The 21,105-nt window shown below is 52.1% G+C and overlaps 9 protein-coding genes across 9 annotated transcripts; 6 read left to right on the top strand and 3 right to left on the bottom strand.

Moving 5' to 3' along the window:
* Nucleotides 1-912: 912 nt before the first annotated feature.
* Nucleotides 913-2,466, top strand: CC77DRAFT_938770 (concanavalin A-like lectin/glucanase; the record flags this gene model as incomplete). Its single annotated transcript, XM_018534636.1, has 2 exons — nt 913-1,326; nt 1,378-2,466. 2 exons carry the CDS (start codon nt 913-915, stop codon nt 2,464-2,466), a joined length of 1,503 nt encoding a protein of 500 aa, XP_018384507.1.
* Nucleotides 2,467-2,944: 478 nt separating this feature from the next.
* Nucleotides 2,945-4,288, bottom strand: CC77DRAFT_1063001 (hypothetical protein; the record flags this gene model as incomplete). The annotated part of the gene is made up of 1 exon (XM_018528590.1): nt 2,945-4,288. One exon carries the CDS (start codon nt 4,286-4,288, stop codon nt 2,945-2,947), a length of 1,344 nt encoding a protein of 447 aa, XP_018384506.1.
* A 500-nt stretch (nt 4,289-4,788) lies between these two features.
* Nucleotides 4,789-6,066, bottom strand: CC77DRAFT_939146 (hypothetical protein; the record flags this gene model as incomplete). Its single annotated transcript, XM_018534661.1, has 2 exons — nt 4,789-5,611; nt 5,663-6,066. The coding sequence occupies 2 exons, from the start codon at nt 6,064-6,066 to the stop codon at nt 4,789-4,791; spliced, it is 1,227 nt and encodes a 408-aa protein (XP_018384505.1).
* Nucleotides 6,067-7,703: 1,637 nt separating this feature from the next.
* Nucleotides 7,704-8,511, top strand: CC77DRAFT_1032470 (hypothetical protein; the record flags this gene model as incomplete). The annotated part of the gene is made up of 2 exons (XM_018526737.1): nt 7,704-8,048; nt 8,107-8,511. The coding sequence occupies 2 exons, from the start codon at nt 7,704-7,706 to the stop codon at nt 8,509-8,511; spliced, it is 750 nt and encodes a 249-aa protein (XP_018384504.1).
* Nucleotides 8,512-8,716: 205 nt separating this feature from the next.
* CC77DRAFT_939371 (1-acylglycerol-3-phosphate O-acyltransferase) lies at nt 8,717-9,711 on the top strand (the record flags this gene model as incomplete). The annotated part of the gene is made up of 2 exons (XM_018534669.1): nt 8,717-9,072; nt 9,135-9,711. The coding sequence occupies 2 exons, from the start codon at nt 8,717-8,719 to the stop codon at nt 9,709-9,711; spliced, it is 933 nt and encodes a 310-aa protein (XP_018384503.1).
* Nucleotides 9,712-10,317: 606 nt separating this feature from the next.
* CC77DRAFT_1096288 (NAD-dependent 15-hydroxyprostaglandin dehydrogenase) lies at nt 10,318-11,560 on the top strand (the record flags this gene model as incomplete). Its single annotated transcript, XM_018529835.1, has 2 exons — nt 10,318-11,190; nt 11,248-11,560. 2 exons carry the CDS (start codon nt 10,318-10,320, stop codon nt 11,368-11,370), a joined length of 996 nt encoding a protein of 331 aa, XP_018384502.1. The 3' UTR covers nt 11,371-11,560.
* Nucleotides 11,561-11,874: 314 nt separating this feature from the next.
* Nucleotides 11,875-13,100, top strand: CC77DRAFT_1021908 (transaldolase 1). The gene is made up of 3 exons (XM_018525357.1): nt 11,875-12,020; nt 12,088-12,786; nt 12,838-13,100. The coding sequence occupies exons 1-3, from the start codon at nt 11,982-11,984 to the stop codon at nt 13,075-13,077; spliced, it is 978 nt and encodes a 325-aa protein (XP_018384501.1). The 5' UTR covers nt 11,875-11,981; the 3' UTR covers nt 13,078-13,100.
* A 181-nt stretch (nt 13,101-13,281) lies between these two features.
* Nucleotides 13,282-14,292, top strand: CC77DRAFT_1021907 (copper/zinc binding superoxide dismutase). Its single transcript, XM_018525356.1, has 2 exons — nt 13,282-13,472; nt 13,793-14,292. The coding sequence occupies exons 1-2, from the start codon at nt 13,460-13,462 to the stop codon at nt 14,242-14,244; spliced, it is 465 nt and encodes a 154-aa protein (XP_018384500.1). The 5' UTR covers nt 13,282-13,459; the 3' UTR covers nt 14,245-14,292.
* Nucleotides 14,293-15,064: 772 nt separating this feature from the next.
* Nucleotides 15,065-18,251, bottom strand: CC77DRAFT_1062994 (hypothetical protein; the record flags this gene model as incomplete). The annotated part of the gene is made up of 3 exons (XM_018528589.1): nt 15,065-15,264; nt 15,373-15,622; nt 15,666-18,251. 3 exons carry the CDS (start codon nt 18,249-18,251, stop codon nt 15,065-15,067), a joined length of 3,036 nt encoding a protein of 1,011 aa, XP_018384499.1.
* Nucleotides 18,252-21,105: the final 2,854 nt, after the last annotated feature.

The raw sequence follows: 21,105 nt of genomic DNA, 5'->3' as shown, positions 1-21,105 counted from the left end.
GCTCTTCGTATTCACGCGCGTCTGCGGCGAGACGATTGCAACCGGTCCCAACCAAGGGATGTCACAAAACCCCTGAAAATGTGAGGTAACGCATCAACACCGAGCCAAGAATGGCACGTCGCTATCCGACCTGAGGTGATGTCATGCTCGGATGATCGACGACTACAGGATAAGATAGGAACGCGTATCGCTGCTCATCGCAATCTGGGGGGGGACTGTCAGTCTGTTCCACTTCGAGTGCGCAGCAACACAGCCACAGCGAACAGGCATGTCCAACTCAGCCCAAAGCAAAATAATTAGTGGCTTGTCAGAAGAAACACAGGCCAGGCACATCCTCGCTCTGATAGGCCTAGACGGAGTCGCCGTCATAACGGGCAAGGCGGCTGGACTATTCTGACACACCCTAGTCTCCACCGCCGGCTTGTGAAACACTTCAGGAGGGCCATCACGACCACTCAGGTCTGCGCAGCACCAGAATTGGACACACCATGGAAGGGCTGCTGATGCCGCATGGACTCGTCCCATGGTCGCTGTGCTTATCCCGGTGGGTACCGAGATTGCTTCGCAAACCATTTCGCGACTTTTAATAGTCGGAGCTCCTCTGGCACGCAGTATTGCTTTGCATTCTTTATCCGACCTTTTTATACCTCACACTCTCTCAGTCAGACGTCTGGACGCCAGGACGACCGCATTCATTACATTCCTTTTCCCAACACTCTCTTTGCAGAGCTTTACATTCTTTCACTACTACCGCACCGTACGCATTGTTGACATTGTGTCTTTGCGCGTGAACTTCCCATCACAGTAACGGGCTTTTCTGTGAAGACTACATTCTCTCGAGCTCAGAAGCCTTTCTTTTGCGCATTAGCAACTTGATCTCCGAACTTCTCAACCGCGTCCAAACTCAAGAAAATGCATTTCTCTACATACACTACGGCGAGCGTGCTGGCTGCTTTGGCCACAGCTCAGACCTTCACCGATTGCAACCCCATGGAGAAGAAGTGCCCCAACGACCCCGCCATGCCTCAGACCTGGGAAACAGACTTCACTGCTGGCAAGGATGCTATCAAGGGCTGGAAGCAGACAGCTGGAACTCTTAACTATGTACCCGAGGGTGCTGAATTTACTGTTGCCAAGAAGGGCGATGCCCCTACCATCGGATCCGAGGCCTATCTCCACTTTGGATACGTCGAAGTTGTCATGAAGGCAGCCCCTGGCGTTGGTATCATCTCCTCCATTGTTCTCCAGTCCGACAACTTGGATGAGGTTGACTGGGAATGGATTGGAGGTGTAGACAGCCGCGTCCAGCAAAACTACTTTGGAAAGGTATGAAAAGAAAGTCAACTGGTTTCATCTTTCGACTAACATGAGAATCAGGGCAACACTACTACCTATGATCGCATGATCGAGGCTGATGCTCCCAACAACCAAAACGAGTTCCACAAGTACGCTCTCAACTGGACTGCTGAGTCACTTACCTGGATCGTTGATGACAAGCCCACGCGTACTTTGAACTTTGCTGATGCCAATGGCGGCAAGAACTACCCGCAGACGCCTTGTAATGTGCGCCTTGGAAACTGGCCAGGTGGTGACTCCAAAGATGAAGGTACTCGCCAGTGGGCGGGTGGCAACGTCACTTACGACGATGCGCCCTTTACCATGACCGTCAAGTCGATCAAGGTTATCAACTACTCGCCCGGAAAGGAGTACGAGTGGACAGACAAGACTGGTGACTTCAAGTCTATCAAGGTCATCGATGCCGGTAACACAGAGGGTGCTCCTGTCAACTCTGTAGCTATCGAGGCCTCCGCTACTGCTCCTGCCGCTCCGCTCGAGTCTGGTGTCGACGCACCATCCGCTACTGGCGAGGCTGGAAACGGTTCTAACGCATCCACCACCTGCACTGAGAGCGAGCAGTCAGGTGCGACACCTGCCCCAGTTGACGGCGCTGCTGGCGGCAAGTCTGACTTCAACTACCCCACTGGTGGTGCAGCTGTTCCTCAAAAGTCAGGCAGCCCTGACTCTCCCTCTGGCGATTCTCCCTCTGGCAGCGATAACGGAGATGAGCCATGCGAGTGTGGCACTGCCACCGTTACCGTCACTGGTGCTCCTCCTGCTATCACTGACGCACCACCCGCCACTTTCTCGACTGAATACTCTGCCGTCCTCCCTTCGGATGTCGCTTCATCTGTTGCAGAGACACCATTGGCCAGCACTGCTCAGACACCTATTGTCACTTCTGCAGCACCTTCGTCTCCTCCCTACCCAACTGAGTCCGGCATTGAGATTGACACTAGGTCTGCACCTGGTGTCGTCGTACCCTCAGCGCCCACCGGTGCCCTACCCCAGCCATCTGGCAACGCCACCTTCTCTGCGCCCCCAGCAGAGTTCACTGGTGCTGCAAGCCACATGAAGGCCAGCGGTCTCGTCGGTGCTGTTGTAGGAGCTGTCTTGCTGGCCTTCTAGAGTCACTTGATAGAGTTTCGATAAGACGAAACGTTAGACTCGCATTGGGATTGTAGTGGGATTATGTTGGTGTAAATACTTTCAAGTGGCCAAGCGTTAGATACGCATGCCGCATTCATGGCGATGAAGAAATATTCTCGTCTTAACTTCTTTCTTCCTCCACTTCTTCGTCTTCTTTTTCTTTTCTCACGTAGACATTGCATAGCTATATGGATGGCACAAAACGGTACAAAATAGTACATAACGCTACATTGATGTCAATGAATGAAAACATCATCTTCAAATATGAAAACCTCATACATCTATCAATCCCATTTTGATATCACATTTTTGCCTTCGATCCCTTATTTTTGCTCCAATTCATGGCAATGCAGAGGAAAGCCTGGAAACTGTGCTCCGAGATGATCGAGTGTTCTTCAGCTCACTCCACGGCAATCATTCACTACCACCGTCCCATCCATGACCACTCACACGCCATTCAAATCTCCCTAACTACTACCACCCTACCCGGTATGAAAAGTTCATGCCGCCTTGCAGCATGCGATTCATCACCTATCACTTCCTGTCCATCGCGCCTTTTGCTGCTCTTCTGCAGATGACACCATTTCCTCTTCCTAACCCATCTCTTTGGTTTTGGTATCATGGATGTGGTTCGACAAGGACGGGGAACAACGACTAGCGACGGAATGAAGATGCTACGTAGAAGCTTTGTTCCGACGACCATGATACATGCACAGCATTTACAGAAGGGGATCTTGTACCATGCGCAGGTTTGTTCATGTCCTGACTCTGCTTCTTCGTGCGAAGTTTCGTGAGAGATCTCATGCTCATCCTCAGCGACGTACTCGGCTAGACGCGCAGATGGCGACTGCGGTATTCGTGCTGGTATCCGCGCTGCTTGCTTCACCGGCTTGTCCTGCTTTGCTTGTTTGCGCTGCTTGGCTCGTTTCTCATGCTTTGCCCGTCGTTTCCGTCGTTCCTTGTCGTCCTGCTTGTCCCAAATATCCCTCCTACCCCATCTCGTTCGCCGATGCATTCCCTCAAGTAATGAACCCGGGATGCAATGTAGATGTGCCGGGCGATTATAGGGATTGATGGGAGCATTTGGTGTGCTGAACGGTGTTGGCGTGACGGGCAGCAGGTAGGAGAATTCAGTATCTGGGCGACATGTTGGAGGTGACGTGGCAGTGTTGCGGCCTGAGAAACGCGCTTCGTGGTATAGCCTTGACTGGTTTGTGGCAGGGTGAGTTTGGTGTTGGATTTTCGGGGAGGCGGATGGTGATATAGTCTCAGCTTTGTACGCTCCTGCAGGAATATGGCGTCCAGACAATAGTTCTGCTTCCTCCTTGAACTTCACGACCGATCGTGGTGAAGGCGAACACAAATCGCAAGAGGCCTCAGTGGGCGGCTTCTTTGTGTGTATGCCAGCAGATCGATCACAATCATGGCATAGAAGCGGCATGCCATCCTCACTTCCCAAAAGTTCATCGCTCTCTCTTTTGACTATCATACACCGGTAAAACTCCCGAGCAAGTGGAGTTGGCACACGGAGTGGCGATCGGGACCATGCCTCTTGAAATTCGGAGAAGGAAGGGAAGCGTCGCGGTGTTTCGGTATTGACTATTACTGGTACTACATCTTCTTCAGCATCTTCGTCGACATCTTCTTCGACATCTTCGACCTTGACTTTGACTGGAGTTTGAGATGGCGATCTCACACGGGAAGTCTGGCGTCGTGGTATCTCAAGACTGGCTGCAAGTGGAGCACCATCTTCAGTCTTGATGCGGATTGGTATACGTGAGGGTGTTCCTTGGTGTTGCATTGTGCCGCTCCTTAACTCCGGTCTCTAGATTGAGTGCTCGCGACTTTCCTGACAATATTAGAGATTCGGAGAACGGAATGTGGCGTATGATACAAATTCCAGACCACGAAGGCTTGATGGATCAGTGAGGATACAATTTTCTGTATGCGCGCCTGAATAGTGACCGAGCGGCGATAAAGCTTAAGGAGTGCTTTAGTTGCAGCTGGCTTCGTAAGGTTGAGAAGCCTCTGGGGGTTTTTTGTTCATCTACTGGACATGGTGTGTACGTGCACGAATGATACACGGTACTGAGTGGAGTCGTGTGTTCAGAGTCCAATCAAGTCTTTGTAGATTTGAGAACATGTCATCTCTCGGTATTGCGCACCCCGATATGGTTGATTGATCAACTCTGGCTAAAATTATAGACACGTGAACAGTGTGATAAAGACGCTGTGACAGCGCGAAAGACGGGGGTTTAACGTGGTCGCGAACCTGCTTTCACTACACATAGTACGATACAGTTACCCATCAACCAGCCATTGACACTGACAGTGATCTGCGCGCACCTCTTGTCGTTGCTCTCGATCTCCGGTACGTTTTGTGGATCGTGACATGGAGGCTGCAAGATTACCCTGAGAGTCTTCTAGGCGCAACGCTATCTCTTCTGAGAGTGGAGCCAGGGTGCCGTCCGATCCCATAGTCACCTTCTGACAATAAGGCGTCTTGCCACCTGGCGCCCATTCTTCAAATAATCTCACGGAGTAAGGGAAGTCCGAAAGTCCTGCAGTCTTAGTTTTGGCGGTATCCGGTGCAGTGCTTGTCACTCTAGTGACGTATATGTAACCTTCAAGCAGGGTCTCGTTGAAGACGCACTGCCACAGGTTACTCCCAGGCTGGAACGGATCACCCAGCGCCGAAGGATGGGCTTGTAACTGCCCATCGACGGGGAACTCATCCTCGGCGAGCAACACGACTTTGTCGTAGGTAGTTCGAAAATGATAGGTAGACCCATCTTCGTTCCTAGCACCTGCAACCACTGACAATTCCAAGGGCGGGATGTTTGGTATGCCCTCGCCGTGACGAACGCTGGTGTCGTTGGATGGTGACCCTACCGCTATCATAGTTGAAGTTTCGTTGCCTGCCGGGGCAGGGAGTACACTGAGTTGAAAGGTTGAGTTGGATGCGCACTTCCATGGATTCAACTGATTGTCGCTTGCTAGGCATGCCGAATCCTGTTGTTGTGGAAGTTGAATCGGTAGCGCAAAAATACCACGGCGAATACCGCTGGTGTAGTTGTCACTTGGAGAGCCGTCACTCGCAGTGTATACAGCAGCGCTTCGATCCCTATAGGTACGTCGTTAGCGGCATCCTAAAACTGGGCATTGGAGTAGTTACCTGATAGGAGATTGATCTTTTATAGCTAAAAGACTCAACCCAATCGTAAGAAGCATCATGAATTGTATCGCCAACAGGGCCAAAATGCGTTGCTGTCGAGACATTCGATGCCACATGCATCTTGGAAGATTGGGCAGAGGCTTTTCATGCGCATCAATCGCGTTACATGACGGCACAAAAACCTCTTTCTCATTTTGATCTGGGCTGAGTATGGGGGCGGAAAGAATGTTGCTCCTCTCGAACGGAACAATCTCAATTCCATCCTCGATCTTTTTGAGAAGGCATGTTCCAGAGTTAACTCCAGGTGTGTCTGTGGACTGAGAGCTATCGTAATTGGATGGAAAAGTTGTATAGATACTCGGAAGTGGTTGAATACTGTTGATAGACCGGTGAGGCAGCCGCATGAATGCAACCAAGATATTTTGGGTTGATATTAATAGAGAGTATCCACGTTGTCGGACCAGCCAGACACTCAGAATAGTAAAAAGCGAATGGTGGAACAAAGAGCGGACGAAAATAACAACTTATACATACCCAGATTTCAGCTCGACATAGAACATATAAAGCTTCGTCCCTAGACCATCAAGCTGTTGAGCCCAATGTGCCGAGCTTGCATATCGCTTTGACTACGCCGTACTCATACCAAAGGTCGACATCCAATCGCAGGTCTATTACATCCAAGGATGATTGGTTGCCGGTGCATCCTTGCTATAAAATTAAGGATGGATTGAGTAAAGAGGCTGAAAGTGTATTCGACGTCGATTTTGGGTATTGGCTCTGCGCTCCCCATAAGGGCTGTAGGTGGGCCGTGCAATAGCCGCCCATACTCACGTCGGTCGTTAAAACGGCTATCACGTCTGTAAAGTCAAGCTCTAGTCCGAATACGAACGGCTGCCGCGATAAAGCGGAATCATGAAAAGTTGAATGGCTTCTGCGCAATCTGCAAGCATGGTGCCTGCCGACAAGTTTGCATTTAAAGCATCGTCAGTATGTTCCGCGCGATGATGGTCCGTTCCAATACAAACCCTACGCGTGGAATCCCGGCCTGTATGCTCGCTTGAACAAGCAGCAGGAAGCGTTGTACTGCGCGTTTGTGTGTGTGACCACGCGCGAGGGCGTGTGTGTATGTGACGGGTAGCCGCTGCCCAGACGTGACGTAGGTCGCGTCGAGGGCCCCAAACAGAGCTACGTTATCAACCTGCATCTGTTTCGCTCTCTTGCGATATGGCGCTAAGTTTGAATAATTGCAACGCGAACTTGAGCTTGTAGTTTGTCGGCTTCTGTCATGGAATGCAAAGTACGGGGACGCGTTCTGGTAAATTATGTGGGTGGTTGGGTTAGCGCTCCCGAGCGGGCAGGATCGACCCGAAGCGCGACAGGACCCGGCCATCGTCCTCATGAGCATCCAATGACATCCTATGTGTCCACTCTCCAGCTTTCTTGAGTGAGGAAGAAAACATGGTCAAATTACGCGACTGCGTTGCCTTCCCTGAGACGCAACAACTCCAGCCCTGCTTTTATCAGAAGTTGTTCAAACCCCAGAGTGGACGCGGAACCCGTCAGGTTTCGTAAAAATTGCCCTGTTTCGAAACAAGAAACAATGCACCAGCGTCATCTCACCATTGTTTCGAAGACAGGCAATCTTCAGGATTTTATACTAGATTGTGCATGTCTATGGCTTTGATACAGCTGACGTACATGGTAACCCTGGCGTCAATCGATGAGATTCTAAACATGCCAAGCTGAACAGTTAGGAGTCTAGGCATCAAAATGTCCACATGCTTGCTGACGATACCATGCTTTCTGCTAATATTAGGACATATGAGAGAAGTAGCTTGCCTGAAGCGTCCAAGGCTGTGCGGCAACTAAGCTTGAGTGGTGCTGATCTCATCAATCAGCCCCGAATGTGTGCCACCATGACGGGAGAAAAGGCTCAGCCCCAGATGTGAAGCGTATAACACCTGACGATGAACCGTGGGGAAACGTGTTTGTCGTTCACTCTCGATCGGTATACCAAATTATAACAAACAATTCGACAAGTATGGGCATATTCCAACGATCTTCTCGCGCAGCGCCCACATCTCAGGCATCGGTGGCTAGACAACATGGTATCCATTGGCCACTTTTCGCTTCCAGCGCCTTGCTCTGCGCTCTTTCAATCGTCATTTTCAGTTTGGTCAGTTCCATGGTAGCATGGCTGCTGGACCAGAAGCATCATGTGCACACATATCAAGTGGACTGGCCTGGAAATCCCACCCAAATCAATGTTGAGCCTAAGAATCTGTGGACCGACCAAGGGCATGAAAGCAACGGCCTAGCAGTGTATGGATTCTTCTTGGGCATCTTTGGCATGTTGACGGCATGGAGGATGAGGAAGGCTGGCCAGGTATGTCGAATGAAACTCTTCCCACCTACTCGGACAGCATGCTGATCGTTGTAAGCAGGCCTCAAGAAGCCTTACCGCTCTCACCACCTTGCTGCTGATCGGTACCATTTTCAGCCTATCAGCCTTCATCTTCGTCTTCGTAGTCACATACCAGACGACTGGCCAGCGGATTCGCGAGCCCATCGCCATCAACGCAGCCGGCCTCAACTACCCGGCTGAGAAATGGACACCTGAGACGTGGTTCAGGGCTATCCTCGATCTTCCCCTAGCCCATGGAGCGCAACACGCTCAAATCAAAAGCAGGGTTAGAAACATGGAAGCGTGGCGGTGGATTTTGCTTCCCCTTCTACTTGTGTATATAACCGCATCGTATATTGTAGTAACGACTTGGTTACGGCAGCGAAGGAGTACGACAGTACGGGCAAGCTCTGCTGGTTCTGTGGAGAAGACAGGAGCTCGATGAATAGGTACATGGGTTGATTGCACATGGCGGTGTCACACTCCAATTTTAGCGAGTTAGCAAGGCAGGTGCGAACCTCGGCGCGTGACAAAAAAGTCCCCCACCAAGCTTCAACTCGCTTCAACACACACGAACACAACTGCACCTACACCTACACCTTCACATACGCGCGCCCTCTCCTTCTCTCTCTCTGACAAGAGGCTTCGCCATGGGCTGGCTCACCTACCTCGCCATGCCCGCCGTGCTTGTCATAGCCATGCGCCTGCTCTCGCTCGTGCTGCCCGCGAAGCCCGCCCAGCTGGTGTCGTACTACGCCTTCGCAATAAGCTCCTTTACACTCATGTTGAGCTGCGCCCTGTACGGCACACTTGTGGCTATACCTCTACGCATGGTGGGCTATGGTGGACTCATTCAATGGACGGTTGCGCGAGCGTTCAAGTGGTGCATGTGGTTGGGCACTGGCGTGACGTTTCGAGTGACCGGGAGCATGAAGAAAGAGGGAGGTCTTAGTGGAGAAGACGCCCTCAAGGACCGTCCAGCAGTATTCGTGGGCAATCATCAGACGTGGGTTTCCAAGGCTCTCTTGCCAGGCCAAGCCTCGACCGCGGTGCTGACATTTTTTATAGCGAACTCGATGTCCTCATGCTCGGCTGCATGTTCCCAAAATACACCTCCGTGACGGCCAAGAAGTCGCTCAAGTTTGTGCCTCTACTGGGCTGGTTCATGGCGCTCTCCAAAACCGTCTTTATCGACCGCGCAAACCGCACCTCGTCTCGCGCTGCATTCGACACGGCTGCTCACACGATGAAAACAACACGCCAGAACGTCTTCATCTTCCCTGAAGGCACGCGATCATATGCCTCAAAACCTGATCTCCTACCCTTCAAGAAGGGCGCGTTCCATCTTGCAGTACAAGCACAAGTTCCCATTGTGCCCGTCGTTTGTGGTAACTACTACCACGTTCTGGACGTCAAGGGCAAGAGATTCTCCCCAGGTGTGGTGGATGTTACCGTCTTACCGCCAATACAAACGAAGGGTTTGACGGCAGAGCACGTAGATGGCCTGGTCAAAAAGACAAGAGATGCCATGATGGACGAGCTGATTCGATTGAGTCACGTCTCAGGTGTGGGAAATGGCGAGCCGCTCCCGAGATCCAGTGGAGTCGATGGACAGGAACGTAGTGAGCTAAGGAAACGGAATTAGCATTTGCACACTTGGCGCAAACGGCGTTAGGTGATGCTTGATATACACATTGATATCCCAAAGACGATGACGTCGGACTGAGTGACACGTACATAATCTTATTTTGAGTAAACGAAAAGCGATTCTAGTCCAACATAATGCGACAGCATGTTTTCCAGAAGCTCGTTGCCTCATCTCGTTAGCATGATGACTTGAAATCTGGCAAGTCACACCAATACAAAAACGTTTATATTCTCAAAGTTGCACAGGTAATGCACTGGAACAGTCGCCAAGTTTTTCGTTACACCAGTAGTTTTGTAGCACGACGAAAATCTCTAGGACGGACCGCGTATGTAAGATATAACTAAATGGATACGAGCTTCATGGAAGTGCAGAAGGGTTGAAGCTCGGCAAACTTTCCCCGCATACAGGAATGCTCGGAGTGAGCTACCCCACGGCTACCCCTCCTATTACCCAATGAGGCATTCCGTTCTGGCTAGACGCGTGAATGTAGGACATCGTGTACTTGCATATTAGCACATATAAATATGCTCTGGCGGCCACTCGACTATTGCCCTGTTGTGGTCATCCATCTGAGCAAAGTCAAGAGCAAGATTCGAGAAAGCCATGGCAGCAAGACAACCGGGTTTAGTCAATGAGACAAGAGTCGGACAGGCGTTCAGTGTCAAAGGACAAAGTGCTATAATCACAGGAGCTGGTTCAGGTATTAACTTTTCTTTTGCAGCTCTGCTTCTCAGCCATGGCTGCTCTGTCCTCATTGCCGATCTTTCACTTCGACCCGAAGCGGAGAAGTTGGTTCAAGAATACAGTACCAAAGAACAGGATAAACCACGAGCTGTCTTTCAGAAGACCGATGTGACGGACTGGCCGCAGTTGAAGCGCATGTTTGAGGTCGGCGTCCAAGAGTTCGGAAAGATCGATATCGTGTGTCCAGGGGCAGGCGTCTACGAACCCCATTGGAGTAACTTCTGGCATCCTCCAGGCGTCGCCGGCAGCGCAAGTAGAGACCAGATCGACGGAGGACGATATGCAAGTATCGACATCAATATTACCCATCCAATCCGTACGACGCAGCTCGCCATCTCACATTTTCTTAATCCACCTCCCGGCGTACAGAAAGCAAGTGCGCAAAATCCAAAGAGAGTCGTCATCATCTCCAGCATTGCCGGCCAAAATCCCAATTTGCATGCGCCCATCTACACGGCCGCTAAGCACGCCATGAACGGCTTTGTACGCTCCTTAGGAACGCTCGAGGCAGAAATGGGAATTCGCGTCAACGGCGTGGCACCTGGCGTCATCAAAACACCCCTGTGGACCGAACATCCAGAAAAAATGACGTTCATCGATGAGACCAAGGACGCGTGGGCAACGCCCGAGGAAGTGGCCGAAGCCATGTTGCGATTGTTAGAAGAAACTGAGCTGGGCGGAGGCAAGATCCTTGAGGTAGGTGCGAAGCAGACGAGGCTAGTAGAGGCATTCGTACGTATTCACTGACCGTGTTGAATTGTGTATGTATGCTAACAGCTGGTGATATAGAATGATCCGGGACCGAGTGGAGCAGGGCATACAGTTAGCAATCTTCAGGAGCAGTATAGCGAGGTGTATGGGTGGCTGCAGCAAGATGGATGGGGTGGGGGGATTGGCAAGTCGAAGTTGTAATGTTCGACTGTTATCGTAGTATGAAGAAATTGCCTCATCCACAGTATGCTACCAAGACCATCGTGATAGGTCCAACATGGCTCGAGCGCGGAAGTCAGAAGAAGAGGATTGTTTTCTCCGGATCGGACTTTTGGCCGAACCTGCCCTGGAGGCATTCGCGGGAATTTGCAGCCCGCGGCTAAAAACATACGATACAGTGAATGCCTTTGCTCCGGTGTGCTGTAGAGTGTTGGCTAGAACTCAGGACAAACAAGCTTCTTCGTAATGATGAATTGCACGTGGATGGCTCGGACGACAGTGCTCCGATGCGCCAAAATTTCCGTCGCTAGTGGTTACCAGATGCGGTGAGAGGGCTGACTGAGCGAGCGCCTTCTGCCGTGATTGCCACTTGGTGACCCAGTGTGACGCTGTTTTTCCATGGAGGGGCCCGGAAGGATGAGGGGCGCTACGTATGAAAGAGCCCCACCGCTGCAGCTGTCCCAACAGACACTTTTACTCTCCAACCTCATACCACTTCATAAGACACTCACATCACCTGTAACATCAAGTGCACACATAGACACTTGCATTCCTCTTTACATTCCCCATCCACACACATATACCCACCCACAATGCCTAGCTCCCTCGACCAACTCAAGGCCTCTGGCACCGTAAGTATTTCCACAATCGCAACACCAGGCGCGCGGAAGAATTATATCTAATCAATTCGCCCTACAGACCGTCGTCGCCGACTCTGGTGACTTCGCTACCATCAAGAAGTACCAGCCCCAGGATGCGACCACCAACCCCTCGTTGATTCTCGCCGCGTCTAAGAAGCCCGAGTACGAGAAGCTCATCGACGCGGCCGTCGCATACGGCAAGAAGAACGGCACAGACCTCGAGAACCAGGTCGACACCACACTTGACAACCTGCTGGTACAGTTTGGCAAGGAGATCCTCCAGATTGTTCCCGGCAAGGTCTCAACAGAAGTCGATGCGCGCTTCTCTTTCTCCACAGAGCAGTCCGTAAACAAGGCGCTGCACATCATCGATCTCTACAAGGAGATTGGCATCGACAAGGAGCGCGTCCTCATCAAGCTCGCATCCACATGGGAGGGTATCAAGGCTGCTGAGATCCTGCAGTCCAAGCACGGCATCAACTGCAACTTGACCCTCATGTTCTCACAAGTCCAGGCCATCGCCGCCGCCGAGGCTGGTGCCTACCTCATCTCTCCCTTCGTTGGCCGTATCCTTGACTGGTACAAGGCCGCACACAAGAAGGAGTACAAGAAGGAGGAGGACCCCGGTGTCAAGTCCGTCGTGCAAATCTTCAACTACTACAAGAAGCACGGCTACAAGACCATTGTCATGGGCGCATCTTTCCGTAGCGTCGGTGAGGTCACCGAGCTTGCTGGTTGCGACTACCTGACCATTGCTGTAAGTTTCGCCAATAAACTGTTCTCTTACACATCTGACTAACGGACCCAGCCCAACCTACTTGAGGAGCTTTACAACTCACAAGACGACGTCCCCAAGAAGCTCGTCGCCGAGGATGCCAGCAAGCTTGACCTTGAGAAGAAGACCTACATCAACGACGAGGCTGAGTTCCGCTTCTACTTCAACGAGGACCAGATGGCCGTCGAGAAGCTCCGTGAGGGTATCTCAAAATTCGCTGCTGATGCCATCACCCTCAAGGACATCCTCCGCAAGAAGATCCAGGCCGCATAAATTGCTTAGTCCGATAACGGCCGTGCAATGAGCATCTGAAGACTCTTAAGGCTTTCGTAAATAGATAGTAAAATTGACATCAGATGTAAAATGACAAGCTGGCCCCTGTGAAACCATGAATGTAAACATTACTCAAGATTACACGTGAATGTATGCGGAATCACGTCAAGTCGTGGGCATGGTAGGTATTAATCATTCGTCGGTTCTGGCCCGGCATTAGTGGAGTTGCGTCACTACATTTGGACAGCCCCGCATTCGGCTTTCAAAGCTCACCGAGAGACAGCTGTCTGATAGCTTCTCTCTTCCTCTCCATCAACGCCTACACAATCACAATCCCAAAACACACATCAATACCATCAATACAAATCACATAACCGTCAAAATGGTCAAAGCCGGTACGTCCATGTTCAGTAGCTTCACAAGCTTTCCCCATTGCGGCATGGTGGGGTCGTCGGGGTGCGTAAGATTGAGCAGATTACCTCGACGACGCGGCACTCATCGGTATCAAAACGCTGCAAAGAGGTCAATTGGACAGTTTTGGAGCCATTATGAGGACCCTGCTGTCATTCCCGCAGCGTGGACCATTCTTGGGTCTTCCGGGGGTCTCCAATCAGCTCTCCTTACGCGAGACACCTTGATGGCCTTCTACTACGTGCTCAGACATATCTACGTTACAGAAGCTTAAAAACAACGTTATACTAACGTAATATCACAGTCGCCGTCCTCCGTGGAGACTCCAACATCAAGGGTACCGTCACCTTTGAGCAGGCCGACGAGTCCTCCAACACCACCATCTCATGGAACATCACTGGCCACGACGCCAACGCTGAGCGTGGTATGCACGTCCACGCCTTTGGCGACAACACAAACGGCTGCACATCCGCCGGTCCCCACTTCAACCCCCACAACAAGACACACGGTGCCCCCGAGGACGAGGAGCGCCACGTCGGTGACTTGGGCAACTTCAAGACTGATGGTCAGGGCAATGCGCAGGGAAGTGTCACAGACAAGTTGATCAAGTTGATCGGCTCCGAGAGCGTCATTGGCCGTACCATTGTCGTCCACGCTGGAACTGATGACCTCGGCAAGGGCGGACACGAGGAGTCGAAGAAGACTGGTAACGCTGGCGCTCGTCCCGCTTGCGGTGTTATTGGCATCTCCAACTAGATGTGTCATTAAAAAAAATCTAGCGAGCGAGTAGTCTTAGTATAGCCAAATCAATCTATCTATGCCTCTCACAACATATATACAGTACACATGTGGTAGTCGTGCTGTTAACATATGAGATTTCATTTATTTGTTGCCTATTTAGACTGGCTATTCGCCCTGACCACAATCATGTCCCCGCAGCTGCATCAACTCGCTTTGTTGGAGATGACCGAATCTCATGTGATTGAGCGCAGCTAGCAGCATACGTGGGCAATTGCAGTGAGGGTAGGAATGTTGATAAGAGTGTTGTACCAATGTTCAGACACTAGAGCGATAGAGAACAAGACCAGAGCCAAACTCCACGCCAATGCAGAAGGGTATCGATGCTTACAGTCGAGAGGGAATGCGCGCCCCCGAGCGCCCACAGTCGCATGTTGCGCTAGAGCTCAGAGCTTTTTTTTGTAGGCTCGAAGGAACTCCCGGCAATCACGGTAACGATTCTTTTTGAGTTCCAATAGCTGTTGGCGTATCCGTTGTTTGTCGAGTTCCAGCTCGCGGCGAACTCTTTCTGGTTCATAAAGTTCCTGCTTTTGGTGAACTCTTCTTTGTTCGGCTTCCCGCTCTCGACGAACGCTCTCATTCCGTATATACTGGGAACAGAATTCTTTCCCATAACAGTGGAGTCCGACATGCAAAAGAAGTGGACTACTGTAGTGATCAAGGTCAGTACGAAATTAGAGGTATGTAAATACCACTTAGCGAAATATTAGAAAGAGGTATAAGCCACCGCCCCCGTCCTAGCGAGCACTAGAACAGAACAGGGGGAGCGGGAAAGTTATTACATGTTGACGACACGAGTATCGTCCTTGAGAAATTCACGGCGAAACCTCGCAATTTCCGCGGCAATACCGTTGGGATCCTTGATGTTCCTCTGGCGAAGGTCCTTGAGCACGCCACGGAGACCGTCATTCCAACGTTGCTTCTCCTCGGACGTCTTACCGGGGTTGGCGGTTCCGAGCTGAACAAGCAGTCTGTCACCTATTAAAGATACAAGTTAGTATCTGCGCATATGTACAGTCGGGAAAACTGTAGTAGTAAAAAGAAATGAAACTCTGAATCAAAGGAAAAAACTCCTCTACAACGCACCAGTAATGGCAACCTCCCTGAAGTGCTGATCAGGACATTCAGGGTCGTTGCATACGCCACCAGTTGACTCGTACTGGCAGAGAGGCTTCTCTGGGTTTATCTGATGACTGAAAGTCAAGGATAGGAAGCCACCTTGCACATCTTGAGCATAAGAAGGATGGTAACGGTAAGATTTGAACATCCGTAGCGGGCTCTCGTACGGAGTGAACTTGGGTGGTTGTGGTTCTTCGATCTCAGCGGGCACAGGCACCTGATCTAGATTAGCTAAGCCTCCCAAATGGTGATTGACATACAGGTTCGCCAGCGGCCACCGTCGATGTTACCTCTCGAAGTGGTTGCAGCTCTGGCGCTAGATCATCGGCCATTTCGGCGTCCTGATGCGACGGGTTCTTTGCTGATATAGTCTCCACGTCGGGCTCTGGAGTAGATTCATCATCTGATTCGCTGTCATCTGAGCTTTCATCAGACGACGACGTAGCGATGTCCATAGCACCATCTTCCGCTTCAGCCTGGCCCGTGGGGGCGTCGAGGTGTGTGGAGGCATCATCGCCGCCCTGAACCCCCGGGATATCTTCGTCGACGTCGGGCGGTTCATAGGCTTCTTCCTCTTGTGTACCAGCTGGCGAGGTTGCGAGCGAAAACTCAGGTTTGGTCTGGGCCTCAACTTCCTCTGCCACAGGGGCTTCTGGGACGACGACGGGTTCTTCGGGCTCATATTCCGGTTCGTACTCTTCCTCGTCATCATCTCCCTCACTAACGGACATGTCGACCTCCTCCCCTTCTTCCGATGGCGAGGGCGCGGTGGTGGGCTGCTGAATCGTTTGGTCCACAGGAGCGTTGGCACTGGCCTGCACTACCTCATTCGCTGTGGCTGGAATAACATGGACATTGGCTGGCAAATCTTGCGGTTCAGTGCGCTTCTGATATGCTTCCGAGTAGACGTGGTCTTGTTGAGACAACACCTGCGATGCACCAGCTGGCTGAAGAGTGACGTCTTCCTGCGAGATCTTCTCTGAGACTTGGGTGTGACCCAGATCATCTGGTCCAGTTGAGACATCAGGCTCCGCTGAATTTTGCCCAAGTCCAGGGAAGGTGTTCTGAGGAAGATTCCAAGCTGGAGGAGAGTTGTCGATTGTGGCCTGTACCACGGGACGAGTTTGTTGAAGTGATTCATTAGAATCTGAAGATTGTTCGCCCTCAATTTCATCTTTCTTGGCACGTAGTTGTGCATGAGACATGCCCTCGGTGTCAACACCGAGATCCTCCAGCTCTTTGCTCAGCTGTTCCTTGTCCCTTGCGATCTTCTCGTTCTGCGCCGTCAGCTGCTCCAGCTCTTTGGTCAGTTGAGCCATCCTACTCGCGTTGCTTGCAATCTCGGCATCCAATGTAGGCAGTCTGGATTGAATCTCCGCTCGGCGCATTCGGCGCGAGTCGTTGCCATCGTGCGAACGTGTCGGTAACGATGTGGAAGTCTGAAGTGATGAACCTGGCGTCGAAGGTTTTTGGCTCGAGGATGGTGATGCGACAGTGGTAGTAGCTGCTGCCAACCTATCTCGCTCTCGCTTTTCAGCAAGTTTCCTCTTGAGTGTCTCTCGCATGGCCACCAGCTGCTTCTCCTTATCTACCAACTCCTTCTCACGCATAACCGTATTGGGGGTCTGCGAACCAGACGTACCAACGGTGGCGTTTGATGGGGTCGCAGGTGGCGCACCAGAAGGAAAGTTGGGGAGATTTCCAACAGTCTGGCGCGAATTCTGGCTGGCTTGGAGAGAAGGTTGATCGTCGTCGATGTCCATGTCGCTACCGTTGGACTCGTCTTCGCTGACGTCTATTATCATTGAATCATCTTCTTGATCAGCGTGTGGAGACTGGCCTAGAGGCCGTGTGTGAGGAGTGACAACGGGTGGGAAGGAGGACTGTGGTTGAGATGCGGTAGGTGCAGGTGTATTAGACGTCGAAGATGCGTTCATGAAGAGACCCGGGATGGCAGAGAATGATGGCACGTAGGCGGTACTTGTAGGTGTTTGCGACCCTGGGGTAACTGGCGCAACTGGCGCAACCGACGGCTTCTGTCTCGCCTTGATCGCTTCCAAGCGCTGCTTAATCAACTCGGTATTACGGGCTCTCTGTTCGTCTGTCACAGGAGGTTTAGAAGTAGGTGGGGTCGCAGGCTGGGATGTCTTGGTAGCCGGCGCGGGAGTAGTGGTTTTGGCGGTGGCCTGTTTCGCAGCCTTTGCGGCCTGAAGGCGTGCTATGTAATCTTGACGGCCTACTGGCGACGCGGCAGACTTGGGCGTGTCTTGCGCAACAGGCGTTAGTGGCTGCACAGCAGGAGCCTTGGAAACAGCACCATTGCTCTTAGGTGGCAGAATGGGCGCAGGTTCCGACGGCAGATTCGCGCTCTGGTACAGGCCTCTCAGCAACTCGGGATCAAGCTGTTCGTGAGCTAGGGCGCGATAGGTGACGTTGTTGCTATGCAAGAGCTTGATGAAGTGTTTGGCCGCGTCGCGATCCTGCTGTAGCTTGTCCATGATGGTGGGTGGACTGTCGCCTCCGCCCTCACTCAACTCGCCATCTTCGCGATCGCTATCCATGACCTCTTGTATGCGCTCTGGGGGTGGAGGTAGTGAGGGCGGCGGAGGCAGCGAAGATGGCGGAGGGAAGTGAGATGGGGGGAAAGCCATGTTGGGGAATGGCGGCGGCGGCGGAAGGTTGGGAGCACCTGGCGGGAAAGAGCCATTCTGGAACAGGGCCCAGAGGGCAGGATCGGGAGGAGGGAAGGCGGGGAACGGAGGCTGTTGGCCATTTGGCGCATACGGGGCGAGGTTTATGCCCGGGAGCTGTTGCATCGGCGGGGGATGCGCGTAGTTGTTCGCCATGACGCGCGATGGAGAAAGTGGGTGGTTCACGAGATAATATCGCGAATCGCGACAGAGCTGCCCGGGCTAATGCAAGCGGCACGTGATAGCGCACCGCAGCCAATCACGTCATGTGTGGCTGTTGCTAGGGGCCGCGGGCGGCTGTCATTGTTTACGTGCAGCGAGTCTGTACCAGGAAACCATCCATAGGGTTTCTTTTGCACCTGCCTGCACCCGCGTCCCCGCATACCACTGTACATACAATGTCAATAGACTAGGCCCAAATGAACCATTCGGATACGACAACATCACCACCCCGGACAGGACGACACCAACATCACCCACCACCATGAGTGCGCCCGGGCCCGCGCCAAATGGCCGCCCCTTCGCCCGCAACTCGCGCAACACTCCCTTTGCCAGGAACACATCGCAGATGGTCTCATCGCCGCTGAATGAGAACGGAGACTCTGGCGTGCCAGGCCACCTGCGCAACCGCTCCCTCACAAACCTCACCAGCCCGACCGGGCTGGGCCGCAGCGAATCGCGCCTCCGCTCCAACTCGCACCGCAACAGCACCCCCGTCGGCACCTTTGCCCCGCAGTTCATCTCGGAAGAGGAGAACGAGGCCCCGCGTCTGGGCGGCATCGTAGAGGGCGAGAACGACTTCTCTGGCAAGCGCTATGTCTGGCTCAGAGACCCCACCACCGCCTTCGTCCGCGGATGGGTCGTCGAGGACCTGCCAGGAGGACGAATTCTAGTCCAATGCGACAATGGCACCCAGCAAGACGTCGAAGCCGATGCCATCGACAAGGTCAATCCCGCCAAATTCGACAAGGCCGACGATATGGCTGAACTTACGCATCTGAACGAGCCCTCAGTCATCCATAATCTCCATATGCGATACCAGGCCGATCTCATATACACCTACTCCGGACTGTTTCTGGTCACCGTGAACCCTTACTGTCCACTGCCCATCTACTCAAGAGAGTACATCAACATGTACCGGGGGCGGAGCAGAGAGGAGACCAAGCCGCATATCTTCGCCATGGCTGACCATGCTTTTCGGAACCTCATAGAGGAGGGCACCAACCAGAGCATCCTCGTGACGTAAGTCAGTCCAACTCTAGAACAACTGTAACTGACATTCTATAGCGGAGAATCCGGTGCTGGTAAGACTGAGAATACCAAGAAGGTCATCCAATATCTAGCTGCCGTCGCGAACTCGGATACTCCACGTCCAAAGTCGGGCGGACGCAACCTCTCCAACCTCTCCGAGCAGATCCTACGCGCGAACCCTATCCTCGAAGCCTTTGGTAATGCGCAGACGGTACGGAATAACAACTCGTCTCGTTTTGGAAAGTTCATCAGGATCCAATTCTCCCGCCAAGGTCACATCGCTGGTGCGCACATAGACTGGTATCTATTGGAGAAGTCAAGAGTCGTGCGTCTCAACTCGAACGAGCGTAATTATCATGTTTTCTATCAGCTGCTGCGCGGCGCCCAGAGCCAGATGAAGCAGGACTTTTTCTTGGACGGCAAAGACACCGATGACTTTGACTACACCAGGCATGGCAACGATGTAATTTCCGGAGTCGACGACCGTGATGAGTGGAATGGCTTGATTGAGGCCTTCCATGTCATGGGTTTTACCGAGAAGGAGCAATCGGGTATCATAAAAACTATCGCCGCGGTTCTACACTTGGGCAACATCCGAGCCGTCAAGGAGAGCCGACGGGCAGACCAGGCTACACTGAATCTTGCGGCCGAGCAGCAAGCTCAGATAGTCGCCCAACTACTCGGTATCCCCGCCGAAGGCTTCATCAAGGCCCTTCTACATCCTCGTGTCAAGGCTGGAAGAGAATGGGTTGAGAAGGTTCAGACACCAGAGCAAGTCAATCTCTCCATTGACGCCCTTGCCAAGGGTATTTATGAGCGGGGTTTTGGCGACCTCGTCGACCGCATCAATCGTCAGCTTGACCAGACTGGTGCTGGCGCAGACGACTCACATTTTATCGGTGTTCTTGATATTGCCGGATTCGAAATTTTTGATGAGAATAGCTTCGAACAACTCTGCATCAACTACACTAACGAGAAGCTGCAACAATTCTTCAATCACCACATGTTCGTCCTGGAACAAGAGGAATACGCACGCGAACAGATAGAATGGAAATTCATCGATTTTGGCCGCGATCTCCAGCCGACAATCGACCTGATTGAGTTACCAAACCCCATTGGTATCTTCTCCTGCCTGGACGAGGACAGTGTTATGCCCAAAGCGACCGACAAGAGCTTTACAGAGAAGCTGCATTCACTATGGGACCGCAAGAGCACCAAGTACAAGCGCTCAATGCTGACCCAAGGTTTCGTTCTTACACATTACGCTGCCGAAGTAGAGTACTCTACAGAAAACTGGCTAGAAAAGAATAAGGACCCATTGAATGACAACGTCACGCGTCTCTTGGCTAGTTCTACTGACAAGCAAATCGCCAACCTCTTTGTGGATTGTGCTGATCCGGACGATGGCATGGGCGGAACCCGCAGCCGCGTCAAGAAGGGCCTCTTCCGTACTGTCGCTCAGCGCCACAAAGAGCATCTGTCAACGTTGATGACCCAGCTCCATTCCACGCACCCCCATTTCGTCCGATGCATTCTCCCAAATCACAAGAAACGGCCAAAGCAGTTTAGCGCTCCTCTTGTTCTTGACCAACTACGATGCAACGGTGTCCTGGAAGGTATTCGTATCGCACGTACCGGCTTTCCCAACCGACTTCCTTTCGTGGAGTTCCGCCAAAGATACGAGGTGCTTTGTAGAGATCTCCCCAAAGGCTATATCGAAGGGCAAGTGGCGGCGAGCATGATCCTCGAAAAGATCAAC

This window comes from Alternaria alternata (assembly GCF_001642055.1).
Source record: "Alternaria alternata strain SRC1lrK2f unplaced genomic scaffold CC77scaffold_14, whole genome shotgun sequence".
In the NCBI taxonomy this organism is placed as follows: domain Eukaryota; kingdom Fungi; phylum Ascomycota; class Dothideomycetes; order Pleosporales; family Pleosporaceae; genus Alternaria; species Alternaria alternata.
The sequence above is the reverse complement of the archived record's forward strand: the minus strand, read 5'-3'. Positions and strand labels throughout refer to the sequence as shown.